General features: G+C 39.3%; 1 protein-coding gene across 2 annotated transcripts in view; it reads left to right on the top strand.

Annotated features, from left to right (window-relative positions):
• Positions 1–20,852, top strand: part of NUDT3 (nudix hydrolase 3) — a 127,314-nt gene that overhangs the window by 90,466 nt on the left and 15,996 nt on the right. For both annotated transcript variants that reach the window (XM_025990764.2, XM_072730377.1), the window contains exon 3: positions 20,075–20,119. In XM_025990764.2, the coding sequence (XP_025846549.1) occupies positions 20,075–20,119 (45 nt within the window). The remainder of the gene's footprint in view (positions 1–20,074; positions 20,120–20,852) is intronic.

The following is a 20,852-nucleotide window of genomic DNA, read 5'->3' as shown; positions in this document are numbered from 1 at the left end:
TGCTCTGATGTAGCACTATGTAATATCCTTTCTCTCGGATAATTTTATTTGCTCTGAAATCTGTTTATTCTGAAGTTAATATAGCTATTTATGCTTTCTTTTGGTTTGTGTTGGCATGGAATGTCTTTCTCCATCCCTTTCTTTTCCGTCTGTATGTGTTTTTATATTTAAAGTGAGTTTCCTTGGAGACAACGTATTAGTTGGCTCTCATTTTCTGATCCACTCTGACAGTCTTTTATTTGGTATATGTAGACCATTGATGTTCAAAGTGATTTTTTTTTTTTTAAGATTTTATGTATTCATTCATGAGAGACACAGAGAGGCAGAGACAGAGGGAGAAGCAGGCCTCTCGCAGGGAGCCCGATGTGGGACTCGATCCTGGGACTCCAGGATCACGCCCTGAGCCAAAGGCAGACGCTCAACCACTGAGCCACCCAGGCGTCCCTCAAAGTGATTATTGATATACTTGAATTAATAGCTACCATGGTGGGAGCCCTACACACATTGGGCTCCCTGCATGGAGCCAGCTTCTCCCTCTGCCTGTGTCTTCTCCCTCTCTCTCTGTGTGTGTCTCTTGTGAATAATAAATAGATAAAATCTTTTTTTAAAAAATCGCTTCCGGGATCCCTGGGTGGCGCAGCGGTTTGGCGCCTGCCTTTGGCCCAGGGCGCGATCCTGGAGACCCGGGATCGAATCCCACGTCGGGCTCCTGGTGCATGGAGCCTGCTTCTCCCTCTGCCTGTGTCTCTGCCTCTCTCTATCTCTCTCTGTGACTATCATAAATAAATAAAAATTAAAAAAAAAATTTTTTTTAAATAAAAAATCGCTTCCATGTTTGATACCATTTTCTATTTTGGTGTGCTCTTGTTCTTTGTTCGTATTTTTGTCTTCCACTCTTTTTTCTCCCTTTTGTGCTTTTAGTTGAGTACTTTATATGATTCCATTTCTCTCCTTTCCTAACACATTAGTTTTTGCTTTTTTTTTTTTTTTTTGGAAGTGATTTTTTTGTAAGATTGCAATATATATATATGTACAACTAATGTAAGTACCTTTTAATAACAAAATAGTCCTTATTCCTCCATCCCTTCTATCATTTCTATCATTCATTTCATTTATACATAAGTTTATGTACATATAAGTTGAATATAGAGTTGCTATTATTTTTTAAACTATTATCTGTTAGATCAATTAAGAAGAAGAATAAAAGTTTTTATTTTTCCTTATTCTTTCTCTAGCACTCTTTTTTACATAAACCTGTCTTTCTGACCTATTCTCATTTTCCTTTTCCCTAAAGAACTTATTTTAACATTTTTTTTTCAAGCCAAGTCTACTGGCAACAAATTCCATCAATTTTTTTTTTTTTTTTAAGAAAGTCTTTCTCCTTCACTTTTAAAGGATAATTTTGGGGCAGCCCAGGGGCTCAGCAGTTTAGCGCTACCTTCAGCCCAGGGCCTGATCCTGGAGACCTGGATCAAGTCCCGCATGGAGCCCGCTTCTCCCTCTGCCTGTCTCTCTGCCTGTCTCTCTGCCTCTCTCTCTCTGTCTCTCTCATGAATAAATAAATAAAATCTTAAAAAAAAAAAAAAGGATAATTTTGCAGGCTGCAGAAATCTAGGTTGATTGTTTTTATTCTCAACACATTGTTTCCTTATCTTTAATTTTCTACACTTTGAATATGACATGTCTGCATGTAGTTTTTTTGTGTATTTATCCTGCTTGGTGTTGTTTAAGCTTCCTGAATCTAAGCTTTGTATCTGACATTAATTTGGAGGAAAATCTTAGTTGTTACTGCTTTAGATATTGCTTCTATTTCTTTGTCTTTCTTTCCAATATTGCCATTATGCAATGTTACACCTTTTATAGTTGTCACAGTTGTTGGATATTTTGTTTTTGTTTTTTTCAGGTTATTTTTTAATTTCTTTTCAATTTTGGAAGATTCTGTTGATGTATCCTCAAGTTCAAGGACTCTCCTCAGTTGAGGAATGAGCCGATCAAAGGCATTCTTCATTTCTGTTAACTGTAGCTTTTTTTTTTTTTTTTTTTTTTTTTAGATTTTATGTATTTATTCATGAGAGACTCAGAGAGCTAGGGAGGCAGAGGTTAGAAGCAGGCTCCATGCAGGGATCCCAATGTGGGACTTGATCCCAAGACTCCAGAATCTTGCCCTGAACCAAAGGCAGACACTTAACCACTGAGCCACCCAGGCTCTAGCATTACTTTTTGATTCATTCTTAGAATTTCCGTGTTTCTCTTCACAGTATCCATTGGTTGCTTTTCCATTAGAACCCTTAACATACTAATCATAGTTGTTTTATATTCATGGCTTATTAATTCCAGCATTCCTGCCATATTTCAGACTGGTTCTAATGCTTGTTTTGTCTTTTCCTTTTAGTATGCCTTGAAATTTTTTGTTGAAAACTGAACATTGATGTACTAGATGAAAGGAAGTCTGATAAACAGGACTTTAGTAGTACAGTGATTAGGTGTGCAAAGAAGGGAAGCAGTGTATAGTCCTGTGATTAGGTCTGTGTCTTTTAGTGATCTGTGCCTCTGGGCTGTAAACTTCACAAGTGGCTTTTCTGTCATTCCAGCTCTTCTTCACATCTCCTCTCCACCCTTACCTTAGGTGGGAGAGGATGGCTAGAAAGTGCTAGAATTGGTTATTACCCTTCCTCCCCATTGGCTAGGCTCTGACAAAACCCCAGTAGGTTAGGCTCTCGTAAAATACTTTCTCTTGGGGCAGTCCTGGTGGCCCAGTGGTTTAGCACCACCTTCAGCCCAGGGCGTGATCCTGGAGACCCAGGATGGAGTCCCAGGTCAGGCTCCCTGCATGGAGCCAACTTCTCCCTCTGCCTGTGTCTCTGTCTCTCTGTCTCTGTCTCTCTCTCTGTGCCTCTCATGAATAAATAAAATCTTAAAAAAAAAAAAAAAAAAACTTTCTCTTGAAGGCAAGCTTTGTTAGAGCAGAATGCTCTAGAGTATTTGATAATGGCTCTTTTTTTCCTTTCCCCAGAAGCAGGACAGGGGAGGTACCTGGAGGTAAAAACACAGAAATGTGGTGTGTCCACCACCCCACCAAAGTTTTGATTCTTAGACTTGTCCACTAAGCCTCTAGCAAGACAGTTTAGGTTTTCTTACCCCATTCCCTCCCACCTCCACTGGTTCCCTTGATTTCTGCTCCATTAAGTTGTGACTTTCTGTATTTGCCTGTCTCTCCAATTTTAGGTGCACTGGTTTGCCCTATTCACTTTTGCACAAAATCTAAGAAGAGGAGCACCTAGATGGCTCACCCAGTCATTTAAGCATCCAACTCTTGATTTCAGCTCAGATCATGAGATCGAGCCCTGTGTCAGGCTCCACACTCCAGACACTCTGCTTGGGATTCTCACTCTTTCTCTTTCTCTCCCGCTCCTTCTGCCCCTCCCCCTGCTCATTGCATGTGCACTCTCTCTCAAATAAATAAATAAATTCGGGGCAGCCCTGGTGGCTCAGCAATTTGGCACCGCCTGCAGCCTGGGGTGTTGTGATCCTGGAGACTGGTCTTACTAAAGGATCGAGTCCCACTCGGGCTTCCTATAGGGAGCCTGCTTCTCCCTCTGCCTGTGTCTCTGCCTCTCTCTCTCTCTGTGTGTGTCTCTATGAATAAATAAAATCTTTTAAAAAATAAAATAAAAATAAAAAAATAAATATTTGTCTCCCTATAAATAAATAAATACTTTTTAAAAAAAATCTGAGAAGAGTTGTTAATTTTTCGGTTCAGATTCTTTGTTGCTGTTAAGACAGAGTAGCAACTTCTAAGCTCCCTATATACTAGACCAGAAACTAGAAGTCCCTTTTAAATAGCATATTTGAACAGGTATTTATTTGTCCAAGCAAACAAAATAGTCTACATGCACACAGTGTAAAAAATAAAAACAATATCCCCTATTGCACAACTCTCACTGTGTTTAAATTTGTAACTATGTAGGTATAGATTATCATTATTATTAAGATACCATTCTTCAAAATACAAAAAGTTACCATGTATGATACTGAAAACAGTATCAGGGCGCCTGGGTGGCTTAGGTAAGCATCTACCTTTAGCTCAGGTCATTGTCTGGGATCCTGGAATCAAGTCCCACCCACATCAGGCTCCCTGCTCAACAGGGAATCTGCTGCTCCCTCTCCCTCTGCCCTTTCCGCTGTTTATGTATGTGTGTGCCTGCTTTCTCTCTCTCTCTCAACCTCTCTCAAATAAATAAGTAAAATCTTTTTAAAAGAAAAGCAGAAAAAAAAGAAAATACTGCTTTAAAAAATAATTATTTCAATTTTAAGACAGTGAATGTTTCTCCCTTCATGTATTCCCTTTCTTCTGTTTTTCATCATTTATTACTGGTTGACTATACTGGGTAATTACTTTTAAGTAAAGTATGTGTTATTACATGTTTTGAAAAAATGTTTCACACACAACTGGTTTGGCTGATTATAGACTTCTTGAATAGTAATCTTTGTCCTTAGAACTGTTGACTTCAAGCATTTGGTGTTATTGAGGAAAAGTCTGGTATCAAATTATTTTTCCCTTGTGTAAATGCATGAAAATTTTTATCTGTGTTAAAACTCAGGAATCACTGGAGTCTGCCTCATGCTTGGTGAGCTCTTCTGATAGGAAGGCCCATAGTTTAGCTTCAGAAACTTTCCTTCTTTCTTTCTTCAATTTTCCCACCTTCGTCAGTTTTATTTTCTTCTGCTGAAACTTTGACGTAATATTGTATTTCTTAATCCTTTCTTATAATTTTGATCTCCACATTTTTACTTTGTGTGCTCGGAGAATTCTTCAAGTTTTGGCCTCTAAAATCTCTACTTTTCTGCCGTATTCAATTAGCTATTCATTTGCCTTCTCTGGAGTTACTGGTTTGTAGTAGTAGTAGTAGTAATAATAATAATAATAATAATAATAATAATGGTAATGCTATTTAGGAATTCTTTTCTGTTTTCACATTGCTCCGTATTTGTGACAGCCTGCCGCTATTTTAGAACTGTAACGTCTTCTTTGGTCTTACTAAATAAGAATTCAGTTGTTCTTGTAATGACTTGCTTGAATTATCAGATTGGTTCCCTTGTTTTGAACTATATCTTTTCATGTATTTGACTTCCTCTGAGTGCTCATTCTTAGACTGAAGTCTGAGTTTGCTTAGTAATTGCAACTAAAATAAACACTTCTAGTGATTAATCTTTTCTTCGGGGACAGTCTTTTTTTTTTTTTTTTTAAGATTTTATTTATTTATTCATGAGAGACACAGAGAGAGGCAGAGACACACAGGCAGAGGGAGAAGTAGGCTCCATGCAAGGAGCCCTATGTGGGACTCGATCCCGGGTCTCCAGGGTCACGCCCTGGGCTGAGGGTGGCGCTAAACGCTGAGGCGCTAAACCGCTGAGCCACCCAGGCTGCCCCAACAGTCTTCTTTACACCTCTCTGTTTCTCCACAGCTCATCTGCCTCAGCGCTCATCCCTACTCCACTAGCTTGCCAACCTTACTCCTTATAAACTGATCAGTCTTGCAGGGCCTTCATTCCCATACACCACAGAATTAGAGTTCTCCTGACTATTCAGTCCCTGCTCCGTGCATGCAGTTTAGTAGAACTCTTTTGTGTGTGTGAGTCAGGGGCAATTGCAGGGAGTATCAGAGCCTAAGGTAAAAGATTCCTTTACTTTCTTCATAGGTTTCCCGTGTTCTTGATGCTTTTCTCTTCATTCCATTCTTACTGGCCCAGTCATCTGCCAAGATTTTAAGTTCCATGTGTGTTGGTTGTTATGGAAGGAATTTAAGACAGTGAGTCAAATATATGGGCATAGACCTGTCCATCTAAGAATGTTTCTTTTTTAAGATAACCTTTTCCCCTGAGTTCTAAAACTGTATCAAGATAATATTTTTGTGTGGTCCATGGTTTAAAAATAAAAAGGACTGGAAGACTTAGAAGAGAAACATTCCTTAAGTAATTCCCTAAGAAAAACCACACAATAAGTAATGTCTTATTTCTTGCCTTACACTTTCATTATCTCATTCTCCAGAATCTGCCCTGTTACAGAGTATAGTACTGTATTTGAGCTGGTTTGTGTTGGAACCCTGAATAGAAGCTGAATTGCTGGGATAGGAGCCAGTAGCCTTCAGCAAATATTAAATGCAATTTTTGCTTCTGGAGATTCTATAATCCTTAAACCACCCAACAACCACTGGACCCAGGTAGATCTAACTGACCCAGCTAAAGTAGCACTTAACCAGCTCCCTCTTAATTCAGTGAACTTAAAAGTGCCAACTGCCTATCATAGAGCTTGTCACACAGAAAGTGTCTAATGAATGTATTATATCAGCAGTCACATTTCTAAGTTTACAATTCTATTTTCATTCTTGGTTGCGTTTACATACATTTTCTTTTTTTAGGATGCTATAGCCTCTCAAATTTCCTTAAGGGTAATAATCTTCCTTAAGTTTTCTTCTGTTCCTTTTTTTTTTTTTTTTTTTTAAATCAGAGCTAGTTTTCATTTGTTTTCATCTTTCCTTCCTTTTGGTGATGCCCTTTGGATGTCAGGTGATCCCATGGTCATTCTGTCCCAGTTAGACTGAGGCAGTAGCAGCACTGAATGGGAGCCCTATGTTAAGTGGGTGGGGTAAAGAGTGATGTGGAGGGAAGTGGGGCTGTTTTTCCAGGAACCAGCTAAAAGAATGCCACAATAGGTGGACTTTACTGGGGCGGGGGGCGGGGGGGGGGGGAGTACTTATATACACTACAGTAGTTCTTCCCAGTGTTTCTATTTTTCTGTTTGGGATTAGAGCCCTCAGAGTTGTCTAGATATATGCTTGGCTCCAGGCCATTCTCCATGTGTGGGGATAGCTATTTGGTATGTAGACATTCAACTTTCTGGACCCCTTCTCGCTTCTACTCCATGTTCCTGCCATATGCTATCCTGGAACCTCTCCAGAGTCTGGAAGTTGAGCTGACTTTTTTTGCTTTTCTTTGTCTTTCAACCCTCATTTATCACTTTGCATCTTCCTGGAATTTTTTTTTTTTGAGGTCTCCTTTCTTCTGATAGCCCCTTTCTATTTTTACTTTCATTTTGATGGGGGTCTCAGGAAGAGGAGATAATGCTTAATCTACTACTAAGTTTTTTTAGTTAATTTTTTTTTTTTTTTTTTTTTTTTTTACTTTTTAGAATTAGGTCTTTTTTTCTTTCACTCTTAAGTAATGTTATAAATATTTTTTTCTTCAGTAATCTCTCTGCCAGGAGTGGGCTCAAACTCACAACCCCAAGATCAAGAGTCACATTCTTCTGACTAGCCAGGCGCCCCTAAATATTTTTGTTTCTCTAAGATACTAAAGACGGATTTCTTGCTTTCAGTGGATAAAAAAATTCCAAGTAGGTCATGATTTTGTAAATTGAGCCATCTTTATATATAATTTACCTTAAACACTAGCAGCTTTTTAAAAGAACCCATTCTTTAGTCACAACTGAAATTTTATTTATTATTTATTTTAAACTCACTAGGAGAACCTAAAAGTAAAGTTAGCTCTTTTACCTGCAAATAATTACTGAATTATTTTCAACCACTTTTAAAAACTAGAATAAGAGAAATCTCTTTATCTGTTTATATTATGAGATATAATTGAATGCTACCCATTGATGAATAGCTAATTCATTGGTTTAGTGTAGAGATTAGAATCTGCCCTGTTACAGAGTATAGTACTGTATTTGAGCTGGTTTGTGTTGGAACCCTGAATAGAAGCTGAATTGCTGGGATGGGAGCCAATAGCCTTCTGCTAAATGAATTGAGTCCAGATGACTCTTCCAAACCAGTTGTACTTGCTTTCCTATCCAGCTCCACATTCCAGGAAAGAATTTTTGGTCATTGGGAAGTACATCTACAGTGTACTTTCCATTGACTCCGATACAGTTCACCCTGGCTTCAGCAAATATTAAATGCAATTTTTGCTTCTGGAGATTATAATCCTTAAACCACCCAACAACCACTAGACCCAGGTAGATCTAACTGACCCAGCTAAGGTGGCACTTAACCAGCTTCCTTTTAATTCAGTGAACTTAAAAGTGCCAACTGCCTATCACAGAGCTTATTACACAGGAAGTAAATTTAAGGACTCTGATTCTAATTCACCTTGAAGGGACACCATGTGGCTCAGAAAAAGCTATGTTTCCAGGTTAAATGTCACAGTAAATGTAACTTGGTTACACTTTACACTTACTAATAGATACAAACTTGTATTAAAAAGAAAGTAAAGCTTGTCATATGTTTTCAAGCACAGTAAGTAGTACTGAATGACTAAAAATGAAAGGATGGTATATCAAGCAAATACTAACCAAAAGATACTTGGATAATAATTACAATATTAAAGTAGAATGTAAATGAGGGACATTTAAAAGGGACAGTCTACCAAGACATACAGCGGTCATGAACTTATATATACCTAGCAAACTTCTATATAAAGCAAAATTGATAGAGTTTGGGGGAAAGTTGACCAATCTGTAGCCACATTGGAGACTTTATTTTTTTTTTTTTCACATTGGAGACTTTAAAACATCTCATTAAGAAACTGATAGAAAAAGTGACAGACGGGAGGAAAAAAATAGATTGAATGATACCATTAGCAAGGTTGATCAAATAGCTATATTGAGAGAAAAAACCTTGTATTCAACCAAGAATATGTAATTTTTTCAAGCACACATGGGAGTATTATAAAAACCAACCATATATTAAGCCATAAAGTATTAGAAATTCCAGAGCATCAGTAACACAAACTACAGATCTTCCTCAGCCTATCATGGGGTTATATCCTGATAAACTCTCATAAATCGAAAATGCACTTAAAATGTTGAATATCTCGTAATTTACTAAATACGATATTGAAAGTGAAAAACAGAATTGTTGAACAGGTACAGAATGGTGTGATTGGTCATTTGCTCTTGTTACCAAATAGCCAACTATAGTCATAACCACTGTCCAGCATCACAAAAGAGTATCCTATCACATTTCACTAGACCAGAAAAGATGAAAATTTAAAGTACAGGTTCTGCAGAATGCGTATTGCTTTTGTACCATCATAAAGTCAAAAAAATAATAAGTCAGGGATCATCTGTGTATATACTTTTGACATATGCAGTAAAATTAGAAATCAACAATAAAGCCAGTTTGAGGGACGCCTGGGTGGCTCAGCGAGCGGTTCAGTGTCTACCTTTGGCTCAGGGCGTGATACTGGATTCCCAGGTTTGAGTCCTGCCTCAGGCTCCTTGCTTGGAGCCTGCTTCTCTCTCTCCCTGTGTGTCTGCCTGTGTGCCTGTGTCTCTGTGTCTCTCATGAATAAATAAATAAAATCCTTTTTAAAAAGCCAGCTTGACAGAGAAATATATATTTAGAAACAAAAAAGTGTACTAGGGGGTGGCTCAGCGGTTTAGCGCCGCCTTGGCTCAGAGCCTGATCCTGGAGACCCTGAGTCCCGCGTCCGGCTCCCTGCATGGAGCCTGCTTCTCCCTCTGCCTGTGTCTCTGCCTCTCTCTCTCTTTCTCATGAATAAATAAGAGACTAGTAAAAACAAGACACACTGAACATAAAAGGATGGAAATAACAGGGCAGCCCCGGTGGCGTAGCAGTTTAGCACTGCCTGCAGCCCAGGGAATGATCCCAGAGACCCAGGATCGAGTCCCACGTCGGGCTCCCTGCATGGAACCTGCTTCTCCCTCTGCCTCTCTCTCTCTCTCTCTCTCTGTCTATGAATAAATAAAATCTTTAAAAAAATGGAAATAACAAGGAAAGGGGCAGAAATTAATAGAGGAAAATAGAAGTGATCAATAAAACCCAAAGTGGGTTACTTTTATTTTTCTAATAAAATAAACAAGCCTCTTGCAGGACTGATAAAGAAAATGAGAAAAGGCAACAAATAAATAAAATAAGAGATAACCACAGAATATAATACAATCTTTTAAATTACAAGAATGCTGCTATGTAGAGCTATAAACACAAAAATTAGAAAACTTTGATTAAAAAAACTTTCTAGATAAAGCTACCCAAATTTACATACAAATTGGAAAACCCTGGGGCACCTGGGTGACTCAGTCAGTTAAGCATCCAACTCCTGATTTCTGCTATGGTTATGATCTCAGAGTTGTGAGATTCAGCCTCTCATCCAGCTAGCTCCAAGATCAGCGTGGAGTCTACTTGAGATTCTTTATCTCCCTCTGCCCCTCCCCCTACTCACACATGCTCACTCTCTGAATAAATGAATGAATGAAATCTTAAAAAATTAGAAAACCTATGTACAGATTATTAACCCTTGTCAAAATTGTTAATCACTTGCTGACAAATTTACTCAGACTAATTGAACTTTGTCAAAATTTCCAAAAATATATTTTTACCTTAAAGAACTATTTCAGGGACACCTGGGTGGCTGAGCAGTTGAGCTCCTGCCTTTGGCTCAGGGTGTGATCCTGGAGTCCCAGGATTGAGTCCCACATTGGGCTCGCTGCATGGAGCCTGCCTCTCCCTCTGCCTGTGTCTCTGCCTCTCTCTGTGTGTCTCTCATGAATAAATAAATAAAATCTTAGAAAAAGAACTATTTCAGAAAAGAATAACTACACCTGTAAGGCTGGTGTAATCTCAGATCGGTGATCAGCAAACTTTCCTGTAAAGGGCCAGATAATAAATGCTTAGACTTTAGAAGCCATATGGTATCTGTCACAGATACTCAGTTCTGCTGTCATAACATGAATAAACCCATACAGAGTACTTCAGTGAATGAGCATGGCTATGGTCCAGTGCAAGTTTATTTATAAAAATTGATGGCAAGACAGATTTGGCCCTTGGGTTTTTTTTTTGTTTTTGTTTTTGTTTTTTTTTGTTTTTTTTTTTTTGGCCCTTGGGTTTTTTGACCCTGATAATTAAAAGTAGAAAGGAACAATAAATTCTCACTTATGAACACAGATATAAATCCCAAGTAAAATAAGAGCAAATACACTAAATTATCCCAAGAATACAAGTCTTAGAAAATGTTTACATGATTTACTTCATTAAGAGATTAAAATTATCATCTCAGTAAATAAGGAAAAATTATTTATTAAAGTTCAGTATCCAGGGTAGAGCATGAGACTGTTGATCATGATGTGATTCATGGGTTGTGAGTTTGAGCCCCCATGTTGGAGGTATATTGTACTTAAAATTTTTAAATCTTAAAAAAAAAAAAAAAATTTAAATCTTTAAAAAAAATAGATAAATATCTTTATTTTTTTTAAAGATTTATTTATTTATTTATGATAGAGAGAGAGAGAGAGGCAGAGACACAGGAGGAGGGAGAAGCAGGCTCCATGCCAGGAGCCTGACGTGGGACTTGATCCCGGGACTCCAGGATCGTGCCCTGGGCCAAAGGCAGGCGCTAAACCGCTGAGCCACCCAGGGATCCCAGATAAATATCTTTAAAAAGAAAATAAAATTCAGTATCTGTTCATCTTGAAAGTTATTAGGAAGCTAAAAATAAAAATTCCTTAACCTGATAGTGTATCTGGTAAAACTTACAGTGAGCATCATATTTTTAAAATCTTCTAGGTATTCCTAACAGGAAAAAGGCAGTTATGTTTGCTATCATGCTACCATTTAATATTAAGCTGGGGGGTCCTAAAAAAATAAACTGGGGGTCCTAAACAGACAAACAAACTGGGGTCCTAGCCACTGCAATAAGACAAAAATAAGTACAAATTATAAATATTCAAAAGGAAGAAACAATATTGTCATTATTTGCAGATGATTCAATTACTAACTTAAGAAAACCAAAGGAGGGGATCCCTGGGTGGCGCAGTGGTTTAGCGCCTGCCTTTGGCCCAGGGCGCAATCCTGGAAACCCGGGATCAAATCCCATGTCGGGCTCCCGGTGCATGGAGCCTGCTTCTCCCTCTGCCTGTGTCTCTGCCTCTCTCTCTCTCTCTGTGTGTGTGTGTATGACTATCATAAATAAATGAGAATTAAAAAAAAAAAAAGGAACACAACAGAAACTGGTAGAACTAGTAAAAGCACTTAGAAAGGTTGGAAACATAAGATTAATATGCAGAAACCATGAGGCGCCTGGGTGGCTCAGTCGGTTCAGCGTCTGACTTCAGCTTAGATCATGATCTTGGGGTTCCAGGATTGAGCTCCATGTTGGACTCCCTAATCAATGGGAAGCCTGCTTCTCCCTCTCCCTCTGCCTCTGTCCCCACTTGTGCTGTCTCTCAAATAAATAAAATGGTTTTTAAAAATATGCAGAAACCAGCAGTTTCTTTAAAAGCAGTAATGGATTAGAAAATACATAACCTTTTAAGATCTAGACCATTCAGGGACTCCTGGGTGGCTCAGTGGTTGAGCGTCTGCCTTCAGCTCAGGGCATGATCCTGGGGTGCCAGGATCAAGTCCCAAGTCCCACATCGGGCTCCCTGCATGGAGCCTGCTTCTCCCTCTGCCTGTGTCTCTGCTTCTCTTGTGTCTCTCATGAATAAGAGAAAGTACAAGGCCTCTTGAGGCCTACCTAGTCTTGGAAATACCATCCTTCTGCATTCTGTTGGCCAAAGTAAGTCACTAGGCCAGCCTCGTAAAGAAGTGGGTAAATAGATGTCTTGATAGGAAGAGCTATAAAATCACATTTCAAAAGACATGGATACAGGAAGAGGTAGAGGACTATAGTCATTTCTGCCTTTGATGTATGCATAGAAGAACTTGATAATATGTGGGAAAATTGAAGCTTTTATCCTGTGATTCAGAAATTTAATCTTAAACTTGTACACATTGTAGGTTGTAACAAGGATATCTGCAAGAGAAGTTTGGGGTTTTGTTTTTGTTTTTTGCAGTGTTTTTTAATAATAGCAGAACTAAATGTCTACCAACAAGTAAATGGATTAATTGTGGTAAATAAATTCCTAAAGTAGGGCGGCCCGGGTGGCTCAGCGGTTTAGTGCCTGCCTTCAGCTCAGGTTGTGATCCTGGGAACCTGGCACTGAGTCCTGCGTCGGACTCCCTGCATGGAGTCTGCTTCTCCCTCTGCCTGTATCTCTGCCTGTCTTTCTCTCTCTGTCTCTCAAGAATAAATAAATAAAATTTTAAAAAATAATAATAAATAAATAAATTCCTAAAGTAGAATTCTCTTCAACAAATAAAATGAATTAATTTGAACTACATGTTGCAATATATCTAAAATTTAGAATCATGATATTGAGAGGACAGGGTTTCAGAGGTATAATCCTTTTTTTAATCAAATAGAGAAACATTTAGAAAATACTATTTACCATGAATAGTGGGTAGATAACTAAGTAGTACAGGTATAAAGCCATGCAAGAGAATGATAAACACCAAATTTGGTTGAGTAGTTAGTTAGTTCTGGCAGAGCTGGGGAATACACAAAGGGTCTTCAGTAGTATGAGTAGTTTTATTTCTTTTTTTAAAAATGCATAGTCTTTAATTAATTGATTAGCTAATTAATTAAAATAAAAATTAAACATATTTTTTAAAAAATACACAGGGGTTGCCTGGATGACTCAGTTGGTTAAGCATCTCTTCTGCTTAGGTCATGACTTGAGTCCTGGGATTGAGCCCCATTTCGGGCTCCCTGCTCAGTGAGGAGCCTGCTTCTCCCTCTGCCCTGTCCTCTCCCCTTGTGCTCACTTGCTCTCTTTCTCTCTTGAGTAAATAAATAAAATATTTTTTAAAAGTAAATAATAAAAAAATATACAAAATGGTACATTACTATTTGACAGAGCTGGTGGTTACTACTTGAATGTTTATTTTCTTTACTTTTTTGATATTTGAAAGATTTCATTTAAAAAACAAAAAACTGGGCAACCCTGGTGGCTTAGCAGTTTAGCACTGCCTTCAGCCCAGGCGTGATCCTGGAGACCTGGGATCGAGTCCCACATCGGGCTCCTGGCATGGAGCCTGCTGCTCTTCTGCGTGTGTCTCTGCCTGTGTCTCTGCCTCTCTTCTCTCTCTCTTTCTGTGTCTCTAATAAATAAATAAAATCTTTAAAAAACAAAAACAAAAAACTCTGCGATGGGATTTCACTGGACTTAACTACAATTACTTCCCAAATCTCCTTTCATCTGTCTTCACTGTGACTCTTTCCTGCTGTTACTTAAGTTTGTCCGGTACCAGGAAGGTATGTGAATTGAAGACCATATATTTTTATTCCTGGCTTTCCTCATAAGATACTTGCATGAGAGTTGCTCCCCTGAGCTCCTTTGGGGTCTGGGCTTATTGCTTTAATAGAGCAAGCTTTAATACTACAGTTCCCTTGGATGTTCAGAATTTTTGTTTTGGGATATTCGTCTTCCTATGAGAGCTACCATTTATTTATTTTATTTTTTTATTTTTATTTTTTTGAGAGATACCATTTAAATCAAAGGAAGTAGCAGGAAGTATTCTGATACAGTACCAGAATACCTGACTAAAAGGGGCTTCAACCGTACCAGTTATTTTTTTCACATAGGAAGTCCAGAGGTTTGGGGATCCCTGAGTGGCTCAGCGGTTTAGCCCCTGCCTTTGGCCCAGGGCATGATCCTGGGGACCCGGGATCGAGTCCCATGTCGGGATCCCTGCATGGAGCCTGCTTCCCCCTCTGCCTGTGTCTCTGCGCCTCTCTCTCCCTCTCTCTCTCTCTGTCTATCATGAATAAATAAATAAAATCTTAAAAAAAAAAAAAAAAAGGAAGTCTAGAGGTTGGACATTACCACATTGTTTCAACAGCTTCCATTCAGCTTCTCAGTGATTCTCTTGCCCTTCCCCTTATGATCACAAGGTGACTGTAGCAGCTCCAAGTTTCAGGTCCCCACTTGACAAGCAAGGTGTAGGATTTCTTTTTATCATGGTGGGAAATCTTTCCCATAAGCCCACAAGAGACACCATCTCAGAAGCCATTGATCCAGAACTGGGTCACAGCACACCTGAATCTGTCACTGCAGAGGGGAACAGAATTCCCAGTGCCATTCCTGGTGTGCCATAGCTCTTACCTGAACAGAATCCAGATCTTCCTGGTAGCAAAGTGGAAGGAGGAATACCTGTGGGCTAGGCATCCATCATGTCTACCAAAATGTCTACCTTAGAGTAAAAAATAAGTTTTAGAAGGTGATGACCCATTTTGTACCCATCCAAACTAAAACAAAGCCAGGGTTCTTTGTGGCAGCAGATCATTTTAGGGGCATTCTCAAAGACCCATCCATATTAGTGCCTTTGCCCAAGTCTCGTGTACATAGTGTGAGAGCTTTTTATAAGAGGGAAGGATGGGATCACTGGAGTCTCAGTGACTGCTACTTCCAATCTCAGCAAAACACCCCAAAGGAAAAAAAAAAAAAAGACATTTGTGGAGAGATTTTTCTTTTAAAAAGTAGACAGTTGCTCAAATTATTTTTGTTAACTAGTCCACACGTGCTAGAATTGGTGTATATTACACCTTGAAGTTCAAGGAAGCACTCACCTGCATATTGTTGAATAATGAAGTGCAATAGATCCTCTATTTAGAATTCTTACCACTACCTAAGATGAGCTTTTAAATTAAGACTCCACCAGATTAGGGGTTTTGAACATATAGATTGAAATTGTAACTGCTTTTATGTGATTTGTAGAACAGGTCATACCAGCACCCTGACTAGACCAAACTTACATATACCCTGAATCAAATCTTATCCCCAAACTGAGTCAGCTGTCTGATGTGACCCTGACACTACCTCGACCCACATGCAAGAATCATGTGAGAGATAAAAATAACTCTCTCCTGTTGCTTGTGGCAGCAGTTGAGAGGGAGCTAGCTCAAAGCTAATTGGACTGTGGGGAAGCATGAAAATGTAAAATGGTTGCAGTGAACTCTGTCTTAGAGGACCTTTACCTCTGATGATTCTTCCTCCTGATCACCACTATGCCTTAAAAGAACTGAAATCCTCTTGCTTCCTAAAGAGGCACCTCCTCCTAAGAAAACTGCTAAATCTCAATTTAGCAACTGGTAAATATAAGAATATTTCTTTGCTTTTCCACAATAGAATCATTGGCAGGGTCACCTTAGATAGAATTCTGCAAAGTAGATCCCATAAATATTGATAAAAAAGTTGAAATGTTGAAGGATGCCTGGGTGGTTCAGTGGTTAAGCGTCTGCCAGTGGCTTAGGTCGTGATCCTGGGGTCCTGGGATCAAATTCTGCATCAGGCTCCCTGCAGGGAGCCTGCTTCTCCCTCTGCCTGTGTTTCTGCCTCTCTCTCCCTGTATCTCTCATGAATAAATAAATAAAATCTTTTAAAAAAACTTGAAACTTTGAGACAAAGCTATTGTTAATTTCTACAACTTATTTTTTTCTATTGAAGATTAATTAGAAGTGAAAATATATGCTACTGAAATTCTTTGTACAGATGGCAATGTTATGTAATTTACACTAGACTTTATAAGAATGTATCTGTTTTATAAAGAAAATGATTTTATGCTTTCTTCCAACTGCCTTTGTTACAGTAAATCATAGATATATGTTGGTGTTGAATGCAGAAAACACCATTATTAAACAAAAGTTTAATAAAATTATATTGAGGGGGATCCCTGGGTAGCTCAGTGGTTTGGCGCCTGCCTTCGGTCCAGGGCGTGATCCTGGAGTCCCGGGATCAAGTCCCACGTCAGGCTTCCTGCATGGAGCCTGCTTCTCCCTCTGCCTGTGTCTCTGCCTCTCTCTCTCTCTCTGTGTGTGTCGTGAATAAATAAATAAAATCTTAAAAATAATAAAATAAAATAAAATTATATTGAGCTGTCATGATATTATGTTAATTGCACCCTTAAAAATTGGAGATTGAGGTGCCTGGGTGGCTCAGGTCATTAAGTGTCCAACTCTTGACTTGGGCTCCAGTCATGATCCTCAGGGTCATGAGATCAAGCCCCGCATCAGGCTCTGAATTCAGCTTGTAGCCTGCTTGTCCTTTGTCCCTCTCTCTCTCTGCTCCTCCACCCACCTCTCTACTGCCCTGTGTGTGCACACTCTCTCTCAAATAAAATATTTTTTAAAAAAGCTGGAGATCATTTTCTTTTCTAAACTTTTGGGTTCTTTAAGAAAAAAAATTGAACAGTTAGAACTGCAAAAGAGAACTCTTTCTTTACTTTGCAGAAGTGAAATATGAATGATGGCCTCTATGAATCTCCTTACTTCCCTTCCCCCACAACCAATCTGACAGCCCTGCTCATAGGCCCTGTCAGTGGGGACCACAGGCAGGAGCACAGATACCACATCTCAAAGGAGTTGATCTGAGTGTTCAGGCTGCCTATGATTGGGGTACAAAATTGGTTTTCTAGTATAAGCTGGCCTGCCAGCTCCCACTTGTTCAGGCAGCTACATTGGTTAATTCTCGAAGTACAATCTAGTCTTAGCTAGCCATGGAGTGCAATTATCTCTAAAAATGTAGAGAATCAGTTTAGGGCACCTGGCTGGCTCAGTCAGTGGAGCAAGTGGTTCTTGTTCTTGGGGTCAAGAGTTTTTGCCCTACATTGGGTATAGAAAGATAACTTTTAAAAAATTCAAAAAAATGATTTAATGTAGAGAATTGTTTTAAGGAAAGAACATTTCCATTTGAGTAGGCCCAAAAGCCACATGGGGAAAGAATGGATGGGAAATGAACAGGCATGTTGGCAAGAGAAAGGAAAAGAATTCTTTGATAGATGATTATAAAAAAAAAAATTCAAAATATAGCTCACCTAGGAGTCTAGGCCTATAAATTTGCTCTTATTTTAAATATCTCTAAAGAGGGGATCCCTGGGTGGCTCAGCGGTTTGGCGTCTGCCTTTGGCCCAGGGCACAATCCTGGAGTCCCGGGATCGAGTTCTGCGTCGGGCTCCCGGCGTGGAGCCTGCTTCTCCCTCTGCCTGTGTCTCTGCCTCTCTCTCTATCTCTCTCTCTCTCCCTATGTCTATCATGAATAAATTTTTAAAAAATCTAAATATCTCTAAAGAGTTTTTAGAGTACTTTTTTTTTAATTTTGCTCATTCTGTACAAACTTTTTTTTTTTTTTAAGATTTTATTTATTAGAGAGGAAGTGAGAGAGCATGAGCTGGGGGAGAGACAGACTCTCTGCTGAGCAGGGACCCTGATGCAGGTCTGGATCCCAGGACCTTGGGATCATGAGCTGAGCTGAAGGCAGACACTTAACTGACTACTAAGCCACCCAGGTGCCCCCATTCTGTACAAACTTAATGAGTACCTACTGTCTTTAGAAAGTATTTTTGCCTTAATTTTTAGTTTATTATACAAATAACATGGCAGTGGTAATAGAAAACAAGTTACAGTATTTCCCAGGCATTTCCAGGGATTCATCCTTCCCTTACCTCTCCCCACTTCTAGCAGAGACAGATACAAAATATAAAAAGCTAAAAAGACATAGCTTAGTTCAAAAGCAAGGTGGGTACCATCTCCATAGATCAGAAACAAGTTAGAACTGCTGAATGTCATTGGAAACCTGCAACCTGCCCAGCCTTGAGTGGCTAGTGTTCAGACCCCTTGGAGTAGGGGGAGCCCAGATTCCCGGTGGAAAGGACACCAGGAGCTGAGACTTTTAGAAAGATATAGGCCTAGGTAGGGAGAGGACACAGATGCGGTGTGCAGTAAAAGATGGAGCCAAACCATACCATGGCTCTGCCTGCAATATTCGCTGCATCACCTTGGAGCAGGAGTCCTAAATGGTCACTTTAAGAGCAGGCTTTGGAGAGCTTGGTGGAAGAAGCCTCACAAGTAAGCCCTTTACCAGTTGGAACATGAGTTTACTTTTCAGATGAAGCGAATTTTATAGCATGGTCTGACAAACAACTTAAATATGTTTAGGATGTTCAAAAGTAAATTAAGGAATAACTTTTTAATTTAAAAAATAAAGGCAACTGGGTGGCTCAGTTGGTTAAGCATCTGCCTTCGGCTCAGGTCATGATCCCGGGGTCCTGAAATTGAGCCCTGCATTGGGCTCCCTGTTAAGCAGGAGCCTGCTTCTCCCTCTGCCTGTTCACTCATACTTGTTCTTTCTCTCAAATAAAGAAGTAAAATCTTTTTAAAGTAAATAAAAGAGGGATCCCTGGGTGGCGCAGCAGTTTAGCGCCTGCCTTTGGCCCAGGGCGCGATCCTGGAGACCCGGAATTGAATCCCACATCGGGCTCCCGGTGCATGGAGCCTGCTTCTCCCTCTGCCTGTGTCTTTGCCTCTCTCTCTCTCTCTCTGTGACTATCATACATAAATAAATAAAAATTTAAAAAAAAATAAAGTAAATAAAAGATTGTAAAAATCATGGAAACAAATGCCTACATAATGGAAATGGGATATCTAAAGAACAGGTAGAAATGAAAAATAATCAAATATCAAATGACTAGAGGTGGAATAACCTTAGTTTTCATACAGCTGAAAAGAAAATCAATTGGAATAAACTGAGAAATTTGCATGATGCATCAGAAAGATCCAAAAAAAATTACCAAAGGGCCGATGGGAGATACAGAGTATATGCACAAAGGCCTAAGCATTGTATGATCCCATCCCCCTCTCTCTGTCCATCGCATCATTTGTGCATCTCTGTCACTAGCAGAATCACCTGGTTTATTTACTTGCTGACTTAAGCCTTCCTGAGCTGCTTCTACAACATGCTGAGCTCTGTTGTGGGCATACTGTATACAGACAGCCAAGAACAAGTCAGATGAGGATCTTGCTCTTGTGGATCTTGTATTCTAGCCTATTCATCACTATACCTCTGACATTTATCAGGCAGTCGGTGTATTTATTGAATGAATGAATGAATGAATGAATGAATGAATGAAGTTAACACCTCAGAATATCTTCTTTGTGGCTTCATGGCCTTGATTATCTGTTATGTTTGGGCAGCTTTGCAGTGGGGAGAGAGATGGAGAGGAGATGAGAGGAATCCTTCCTCAGCACACCCTGCTGTCACTGGTCTGTGATACTCGAGAAATACTGGTGTGACCTCCAGAGACCTGGATTCCACTAAGGTGTTCCTCTTGGGCTTTGATTCAGAATGAGACCAGCAATGTAAACAATATTAATGTGTTGATTTTTCTTCTTTACTTTTCAGGCTGGAGTAAAAGGGACATTGGGAAGATTAGTTGGAATTTTTGAGGTAAGTCTTAAAATCTTTGGTGCATTTGGTATCATATAAGTCACCATGTTATGTATACATGTATATCTTTGTCTCAGTCCATTTGGCTGCTATAACAAAACTGAGTGGCTTAGAAACAATAGAAATGGATTTCTAGTTCTAGAGGCTAAGAAGTCCAAGATCAAGGCACCAGCAGTTTCAGTGTCTGGTGAGGACCCACTTCCTGGTTCATAGTTAAAGGTTTCTCCTGCTGTCCAAAAGTAGAGTGTTCGTATGAAACCTTTTTAAGTTGAAATGGGAGAAAGTGAAGAAGCAATTAATTTATATGGAAAATGTTTTTTAGCATTTCCATTAACCAAAAAATAACCTCTCTCAGGTTTTTCTGGTACCTCAGGATACATCTTGTTAACAGATGCATAAAATAAATCATAAAATAAATCAAGGTAAAGCACAGATGTTCACAGCCACAGTTCAGAGCTTTGGCTGCTTGATGAGGAAGTGCTGAGTGTAGTTCCCAGGAAAGGAGTTCAGTCCTGCCACTCTTGCTGCTCCAGGTGTGTACTGCCTCTTTAATGGCTTACTGCAGCATAAATGCTGAATGCTGGTTTAGTCTTCCACCTTTTTTTTATAAAAGCAAAATCCTTTTCGGATTTCTTTCAGTTACCAAAAACAGGTACTAATCTAGATCTTTCATTAAAGTGAAGTGGCTTACCTAGAACTTTGGAAAAGCAGGGGATATCTGTAGCTGTTTCTT

The sequence above is a fragment of the Vulpes vulpes genome, chromosome 1, assembly GCF_048418805.1.
Source record: "Vulpes vulpes isolate BD-2025 chromosome 1, VulVul3, whole genome shotgun sequence".
In the NCBI taxonomy this organism is placed as follows: Eukaryota; Metazoa; Chordata; class Mammalia; order Carnivora; family Canidae; genus Vulpes; species Vulpes vulpes.
The sequence above is the reverse complement of the archived record's forward strand: the minus strand, read 5'-3'. Positions and strand labels throughout refer to the sequence as shown.